The sequence below is a fragment of the Furipterus horrens genome, unplaced genomic scaffold (genome assembly GCF_987537825.1).
Source record: "Furipterus horrens unplaced genomic scaffold, mFurHor1.1.pri manual_scaffold_2, whole genome shotgun sequence".
NCBI classification, from domain to species: Eukaryota; Metazoa; Chordata; class Mammalia; order Chiroptera; family Furipteridae; genus Furipterus; species Furipterus horrens.
The window spans coordinates 89,334,514-89,343,611 of record NW_028327172.1 but is presented as its reverse complement, the minus strand read 5'-3'; the positions used below and the strand labels follow the sequence as shown (position 1 = coordinate 89,343,611).

The 9,098-nt window shown below is 47.5% G+C and overlaps 1 protein-coding gene across 1 annotated transcript in view; it reads right to left on the bottom strand.

The window, feature by feature from the left end:
- Positions 1-228: 228 nt before the first annotated feature.
- Positions 229-9,098, bottom strand: part of PHLDB1 (pleckstrin homology like domain family B member 1) — a 58,921-nt gene continuing 50,051 nt past the window's right edge. The window contains exons 25-26 of the mRNA XM_090266045.1: positions 2,710-2,795; positions 229-1,771 (exon numbers count right to left, since the gene is read on the bottom strand). Of these exons, the coding sequence (XP_090122171.1) occupies positions 1,631-1,771; positions 2,710-2,795 (227 nt within the window). The 3' untranslated portion in view covers positions 229-1,630. The remainder of the gene's footprint in view (positions 1,772-2,709; positions 2,796-9,098) is intronic.

Here is a 9,098-nt window from a genome sequence, read left to right as displayed (position 1 = left end):
ACCTTCTCCTGACTCTTCATTCTCCATCCCTGGAGACCCCATGCCATCCTATGCCCCCCACCAGTCATCAGTCATAGTGGAGGGGAGTAGGGTAGGAACTTGGAGGTCATAGGTTAGACCCTGGGTCCCTCCTGGAACATTAAAAAAAGAAATTCTACTATGTGGGGAAGACCTAACCTTCCCACTCCATGTACCCCAGCCCACTGCCCCACACAATTTGGCCTCCCAGAAACATACCCCAAATGCTTTATTGTTCTGCTAAGATGCTTACAAATACTGAAAATCACCCAGCCTGGACCCAGCAACCACGGCCCAGCGCTGGAGAGGGGACAGGGGGGTGGGCTTGGTGTTAAGGCGCGAAGGACTGAGGCCAGACTGCTGAGGCCTAGTCTTCTGCTCTCCATTCCCACCACGCTTCTGAAGCTGAAGGAGGGCAGCTGGACTTAAGGCCTTTTTTCTCTGCTGCTCCTCTCCTGCTCAGCTTCTCACGGAGCAGCGCTCTGTGCCTGTCAGAAACTCAGCCCTTCTAGCTTTCTCAGTCAGCCACATTGCTTGTCTTCTGGGCCTAGATACCTTGACTTCATCCCTTCTGGCTCTAAGGAAGGCACGAGTGGAAGGGAGAGGGCTGGCCCGGGGAGCCAGCAGACTGGGGGCTGGGAGGTGCTCAGTTCCTTCCTCCCAGCGTGAGATTCCCGAGGGCTTGGGCTGGAGAGATGATGGCCCGTACCCTCAGATGGGTCCACAGCCTAAGCAGTGGGTTGAGCCTGAGTCATGGAGCCACTCACTGCAATTAGTTTGTAACCATGGCAATGGGTCTGCAAAAAGGGGATGGGGCTGAGACCTCAAGGATAAAACTTGAGGTCTCTGGCCCTTGAGCAAAGTACAGTAGTCCCTCAGTATATCGCAGTTCACTTATCGTGGCCTCAATGTATCACGGGATTTTAAAAAGTATTATATTTAATTATTTATAGCAGATTTTTCACTATATCGCGGGATTTCGCAGTAGTGTATACGTATGTTGTTAGTTACGTAGGTTTAAGAGTGTAGAATAAATGTAAGGTTCCTAATTCGCGGGGGGGAGGGTCTGGAACGTAATACCTGCGATACGTGAGGGAATACTGTAATAAAAAAATATGAATGCAGGAAAACAATAGGGTAAGAGGAGGGTTTGAGAGGTACACTGCCTGAGCTGTTACTCCACTCTGGATGTGGTGCCGCTCAGTCCCCAAGACCCCTGCAAAGGGGGCTGAGGCAAGAGGGGATCTTTGGCAGATTCTAGTACCATAACTGTCCTTCACAAGGGAGAACACAGGCCAGGGAGGACAGGACCCTGCAGGATTATTGCAAGAGCTGGCCTCCCAGGAGGCTGCAAAGCTCCCTTCCTGCCTTTGATCTTCTGACTGGTTCTTTAGGATGCCCAAGCTCAGAAACTCCCAGAATGAGCTCCTTACACAACATTGCAAAGCCTTCCTGTACAAAAGCCTCAGTTACATTCTGCCCGCCCAGGGCCCCTGGGAGCGCAGTGAGGCCTGGAGCCCGGGCTGCGGCTCTGTCTGCAGGGGCAAGCAGAGCAGCAGGTGGTCAGGCGTGGGTTCCGTGGCTGCCACAGGGGCCAGAAGGCCCACAACAGTCAGTTCATGAACTGAGTGTAGCCCTCAGCCCCGGTGACAATGACATCCATCCAGATACGCATTGCCTCCGCAGATGGGGCCACCATGTAGTACAGCCGGTCATGGGTCTTCACACAGAAGGTCAGGGCTGGGTTCGGGCTCTGCGGAGGGAAAGAGGAGAGTCTAAAATGGGGCTCACCCCTGATGTCCAAAAGCATTCTCCTAACCAGCCACCTGGTCTGCGCTTGCCCCTCCCTGCGTCCAAGACAACCTGGGGCTCAGGACTGAGTCCTACATAGGCCTGAAACCTAGTCACCACCAGTCAAGTGGAGCCCAGGCTGAGATACTCCCCACCTCACACCTGGCAATGCTTGGACCCTGGCAGGGCCATCCCATGCCAGGTGGGGGCACTGTTCCTTGTCACCCCCAGGCACACAAGAATGTCAAAAGAAATCAGACACAAAGGGCTGTTCCAGTGAGGACCAGAGCTCTCCTCTGCAAGAGGGGCCAATGAAAAAAGCTACAAGTGGGATGCTGGGCCCTAGGACCCCAGACATCAGGGACAGGGTTGCATCTGAGGCTTGGCAGGAGGAAGGCTGGCTTATGCAGCACTGAGGCAGACGACTAGCCTCAAACATCTCCTGTTTTGGTAAATCCTCTCCACCAAATCTAGTCTCCAAGAGCCCCCTTCTAGCCACCCTTTCTGCATTGCCCACCCCCATTAGGGAGACATTGTGTTGTCATCTTAGGAAAGGGAAGCAAGCCAGCCAAATTCAAGCTCATGGGAGCTTCTTGCTCTGCAATCCTTCACTCCTCCCTCACACCTGGGGAAAGGAGGGGGTTATAGGGGAGAGTAAAGGGTCAGAGGCAAGTGGGGTACGAAGGTGTTAATATGTGGTAGTTCTGGTTTCTATATATAGGGAAGGATACCTCAGTCACCATAATGAAGCTGGAAAAACCTCTTCTAGGAAGTGGAGAAGAGAGGAAGAGAAAATTTACAAAGAGCAAAGGATGGGTCTGAGACTCTGAAGAGGGCAGGCTGGATGCCTTTGCTGCAGAGCCCACCCATTCCCCATGGTGGTCCCTTCTGCCCCTTCACCTTGGCTGCACTGCGCAGGTGGTCGTAGTATACCTCTTCAATGGCCTGGAAATAGATGACCCCCTTTAATTTCGTCTCATGCTTGTCTGCAAAGGAAATAAGGGCCAGGTTGAGGAGGCCTGTCATACTTCAGGTCAGCCTGCACTGCCATGGAGCTTCTCCACCTGAGGAATGGGGTGATTCCCAGGGCTCCTAAACAGAACCCACATCAGTTCTTAGGCTCATGCAGAATTATAGAGAACAGAGATTAGGACTCCACTAAGATACCTCTTCTCATCTATCAGAATGTCAAAAACATACAAAAGATATACAGCACACTTTTGTCAAGTTTGTAGAGAAATGGCTGTCTAATAAGTGGCAGGTGCGAGTATAAACTGGCAACCTCTATAGATGATTTGGCCATACCTACCAAAATTAGAAAGCTGTTTGTCCTTTGAGCCAATAATTACACTTAGGAAAATTTATCTTACATGTGTGTAAAATAACAAACTTAACAAGATCATATGCTGCAGCAGTATTTGTAGTAAAAAATGTTGGAAACAACCCAAGTATCTATCAAGTGGAGACTGGCTTATAAATTAGTGTACCACATGATGGGATACTAGACAGCTGTTTATAGAATCATGTACAAATATCTGATATATAGATTCAGAAATAAATCTATAAAATATATCCAGATATAAATATCTAGATATAGATATATTTGATGTAGAAAATTAGAAGGTAAACAAGGAATGTATTACATGCTACCTTTTGTGTAAGAAAAGGGATAAGAATACATGTTTGCGTTTGTTTATGTTTCCCATAAAGAAACACAAGAGCAATAAAAATGGTTACCTATAGTGAGTAGTGGCATAATTCTCAATTTAAACTTTTTATGTGTTTTGATTTTCAACTACATGTATGCATTCACCTATTCAACTCTAATATTAAGAGGAGGAAAAACGAAGGAAGTATTTAGCATCTGAAGACAGGGGTGGCAGAATAGAGGTGAGCAAACTACCAGTAGAGATGACTTCTGGTGGGGAGGGACGGGGCACTGTCAAAGGAAAGCATGGGGCTGGGCCATCTCATCTAGTGGCAAACACTACCCAGGCACTACAACTGGCATCCTGGACAGCGAGCCTGAGGCATGGAGGAAAGACACACAATCACTAAAGCTCAGATGGTTGGTGGTCCTCCAACCCGTGTGTCATTTCAGGCCCCAGTCATCAACCCTGGGCCGTTGCTACAGCCTCCTACCATGTCCCTGGACCACCCTCCACCCTTTTAACTTATCTTCCCTAATGCTGAGGGGTCAGCTTCCTAAAGCAAATCTAATCCTGCTGCCTCAGCTCACAAGCTTCTCTGGGAAACTGCTGCCCCCTTTGTTTGGCCAAGGCTATTTACAGGCTGGTGCCAACATGTTCCCCTGGCCTTGCCTCCCACCCCTCCCCTGCATCAACCCCAAGTTCTATCTGGCCAGGCTGAGCTTCTCATGTTCCCTTAACAGTGTGCTCTGCATACATTGAAATGGTCTCCAGCCCAGTCCCTTGGCAAACTCCTAAGTAATCTTAAAGACCCATTGCAAATGTCAGCACTATGGTGTAATCCCTGCGTTCCCACAGCATGCACATAACTCTACAGAACTCATGCTGAGTCTGAATCCTCCTTCATAAATCTACCTCCTCCAACACCAACAACCATGTGCCTAGCACACAGTAGAGGCTCAATGAGTTGAATGAATGAGTTCCAGGCACTGGGATCCAGAGAAAAGTCAGACACCCTTCTCTTAGGCACTTAACAACCTAGTGGGGAAGAATGCATTTACCAACTGCATGACTTGAGTGTCCAAGAGAGCAACTACATGTCACAGGTGGCTATGAGCATTAAGTGATCGAACACATTCAAAATGTGCAGCAGTGTCTGGCACATAACATGTAGCATCTGCCATTACGTCATTATACCCCTGAGCTGATGTCACATGGTAGACAGACCCTGTATAACTCAGGAATTATATAACAAAAGGCAGGAACCAGTCTCAGTAAGGTGGGGGCAAGAAAGGCTTCATGGAGGTAATATCTGATCGGCACTCCATAGAATGGAAGGGAGGATTCAATTGAGTAGGTGGGAGGAGAGTCCAGGCAAAGGCAGGGGAAAAGGCAGGTTCAAGGCAGGAGTGGGCAAGGCACATTAATCCAGGGCCCTGATCCTACCACAAACTCAGTCTCCATCCAACACTTCCTCTAGGACAAGGATCCAGCCCCACCCTGGCCCCTGCCTGTTCTCTCCCCTCCCTTGCTTCATTGGAAATAGCAACTGGATCCTGCCTCTGCTTCCTAACCATCCACCTATCCAAGATCCTGTGTAATTTGGCTCCTGCCCTGGTACACAGCAGAAGCCCTTCTCTTGTCAGGCTCCCAATGCCTGAATTGAATGGCCTTTGGACCCAGATTATTCTTGGCCTTCCTGCAGCACCCATCACCGCTGGTGGCACCACTGCTTGCAAATGTCCACTCCTTTGGTTGGCTTCCTTTCATTACCACCCCCGTCTAAACTTGATCTCCTTTTGTTTCATAAAAGTAAGGAAGGGCATGTATGCCAAGCTCTAGCCCAGCACCTGGCATCTGGATTCCTTTCTCCTGCTCCTTCTACCTTCACTGGTCCCCCTTCTTCCTCCTTTCCCACAAGGGTGCAGCCCTCTCTCCGCCTCTTCTAATTGCCCAGATTCAATCATAGCTCTGCCTCTTAGCAACTGTGAGACCTTGGGCAATTTACTTAGCCTCTCTGAGCTTTTTTCTTTTTCTTTTTTGTAATTATATTTTATTAATTATGCTATTACATTTGTCCCAGTTTTCCCCCATTTTCCCCCTCCACCCAGCACCCACACTCCCTCAGGCAAGCCCCACACCATAGTTCATGTCCATGGGTCATACATATAAGTTCTTCGGTTACTCCATTTCCTATACTGCACCTTATGTCCCCATGGCTGTTGTGTAACTACCTATTTGTACATCTTAGTCCCCTCACCTCTTCACCCATTCCCTCGCACCCCCTCCCACCTGGCAACCATCAAATGCTCTCCTGCCTGTTCTTTCCCCTCCCTTGCTTCCCTGGAAATAGCAACTTGATCCTGCCTCTGCTTCTTAACCACCCACCTACCCATGATTCTCTGTTCTTGTTTGCTTAGTTTGTTTTTTAGATTAAATTGTTGATAGATGTGTATTTTTATCATTTTATTGCTCATAGTTTTGATTTTTCTTCTTTTTCTTAAATAAGTCCCTTTAACATTTCATACAATAACAGTTTGATAATTGAACTTTATTTTCCTTGCCTGGGAAGTTCTTTATCTGCCCTTCAATTCTAAATGATAGCTTTGCTAGATAGAGTAATCTAGGTTTTAGGTCCCTGCTTTTCATGACTTGGAATATTTCTTGCCAATCACTTCTTGCCTGCAAAGTTCCTTTTTAGAAATGAGTAGACAGTTTTATGGGAACTCCCCTATAGGTAAGTAACTGCTTTTCTCTTGCTGCTTTTAAACTTCTCTCTTCATATTTAACCTTTGGCATTTTAATTATAACATGTTTGGAGTGGGACTCTTTGTATCCATGTTGTTTGGGATTCTCTGTGCTTCCAGGACTTGCATATTTCCTTTACCAAATTAAGTTAGTTTGCTTTCAATATTTTTTCAAACAATTTCCAATTTCTTGCTTTCTCTTTCCCTGCTGGCACCCCTATGATGTGAATGTTTAGAATGCTTGAAGTTGTCTCAGAGGCTGCTTACACTATCATTTTTTTTTTCTTCTTGTTGTTCTGATTGGTTGTTTTTGCTTCCTTTTGTTCCAAATCATTGATTTGATTCTCGGCTTTATCCAAACTACTGTTGTATCTCTGTAAATTGTTATTTTAATTAGTGTATCCTTCCTTTCTGAATGGATTTTTTTTTTTTTTGCTGTGGCAGTCCTCACTAAGTTTCTTGAGCATCCTTATAACCAATACTTTGAACTCTGCATCTGATGGATTGCTTATGTCCATTTTGTTTAGTTTTTTTTCTGGAGTTTTGATTTGTTTTCACTGGGGCCATGTTTCTTTGTCTCCTCATTTTGGCAGCCTCCCTGTTTTGGTAGTGTGGCCTAATGCAGTAGGTGTCCTGTAGGGTCCAGTGGCACAGCCTCCCCTATCACCCAAGCTGGGTACTGGAGGTATGCCCTTTGTGTGGGCCGAGTACACCCTCCTCTTGTAGCTGGGCCTTGACTGTTGTTAGCAGGTTAATGGGAGGGATTTACCCAGGCCAGTCAGCTGCAAGGACTGGCTGTGACCACTGACAGCAAACCTCCACCCTCCATGGAGGATCAGCTGTGCGGGGTCAGGGTGGTGGTGCTCCGATGTAATCTGTAGCTGTCTACTGGCTGTGCAGGCTCTGGGGTTTCCCATGTGGTGCAGGTCAATGTCAGCCTCGACCTGTGTTCTGCCTGGGGCACCCTACCTGAGCTATAATGCAATCTGAGATGGCTGCTACTTGTACTGGGCTTGGAGATTTCCATGTGAAGCCAAGCTGTGAATCTAAGCTGGCTCATGCTAATGCCAAAATGGGGTCACTCAGCAAGAGGTACAGAGGCTGGGGTCTGAGGCCAGCTGTTGCTTGTTTGATGGGATTCAGGAAGTTGTGAAGCATGAGCCAAGACCAGCCATTCATATGGAAAAGTCCCAGTTAACAGTTTGGGTGGGCCTGTAAATTGGGTGGGACAGAATTTTAGTGGATCTCCAGGATGTGGCAAAGAGTGTTATGTTGATGGAGTTTCAGATATGGCACCTGCCCGCCTGCTCTGTGGCTCTGTGAGGGGAGGGCTCAGAAAAGGGACAATGGCCTCTGCCCCTGCCTTTCTGTCTGGGAGAAAGCTGTCTCCCAACTCCTGCCTTGATGCCAGATACCTCACTTCCTCCCTGTATGCCACTGGTGCCTTTCAAGGTGCTGAAGTTCAGAGGCAGTGAGTCTAAGTCCATGTGTGGGTTCTTTAAGGGGAACTGCCTGGGACTCCAGAAGTCCTTTCCACCAACTCAATCCCTACTGGTTTTGCAGCCAGAAGTTATGGGGACTATCTTCCTGGTACTGCAACCCTGGGCTGGGGGGCCTGGTGTAGGGCTGGGACTCCTTGCTCCCGAGATGTCCCTCCCAAATTTTTATCCACCACATGTCGGTGTGGGACCAGCCTGTTCCGTGTCTCTGCCCCTCCTACCAGTTCTGGATGGATATGGTTTCTTTAATTCTTAGTTGTCAGATTTCCATTCGACTCAATTTATGACGGTTCTGAGTGATGGGTGTTCTATATTTTAGTTGTATTTTTGATGTGGTTGTGAGGAGACAAACTGTGTTTACCTACGCTACCAGCTTTACTAGAAGTCTCTGAGCTTTATTTCCCCATCTGTGAAGTAGGTATAAAAACAGTCCTTCCCCATAAGCCTACGATCTCATTACCTGAGTGATTGTCTGTACGCATAAGCCTCACTTAATCCTCTCTGCAGCGCTGCCTCCTGAGACTCAATGGTTTGACTGAACTAAATGGCTGGGTTGGGGAAGAATGGGGTGGTCTGTGGGCCTCACTTTAAAACGGGTTTCTCTTTTCTATCCTAATGGCTTGGACAGAAAAGGCCCAGAGGTCTGAGAGGGGGAAAACCTAAACTATTTACCTCAGCCCAAACTAAGTATAATGGGCAAAAGGGTTTTGGACAGGTGAGATGTGCCTAGCACACCTTCTTACAAAGAAGCCCCTTTTTTTTTTTTTTCCCTAATATGGAACATTGAAAAATTAATCCCTGCCTTTTGTCATCTAGTAGTTATGGATTGAATGATGTCTTTTAACCCTTTTCGCCAAATCTGTTGCCCCCCAGAACACAACAAGGACACCAGCCTGTTAAACCAAGCACGCCATTGACCGGAGACAGCCAACTGACCTGGAGTCTGCACAATCCTTCCCCATGTGGGAAGGCCACCCTCCCCTCCACACCCCCACTCTTATTAGGGATTTCTGGACCCAAGGGTAGGTAGGACGATGACCATGTCCAGCTTGAAGCAGCTAGAGGAGCACGAGGCCTTCGCCCATTGTCCTTTACAAGATTACAAACGGTCCTAATATTTGAGAGGGGGGGATAGTTAATTTTTACGAACCAGGGGTATGGACTTGGGGGGGATTGCTGGGGGAGGGGGGTGCTGGGTGGAGGGGAGCAAGGGGGAGAAAATTGGAACTGTTGTAACAATATAATCAATAAAAAACATTAAAAAAAAGAAAAAACAAAAAACAAAAAACAGTCCTTCCCTCAAAGATTATTATGAAGATTAAATGAGATGATGCATGTAGAGTGCTCAGCACAGCAACTGATTCATGTAAGTGGTCAAAAGGATGATCTGATAT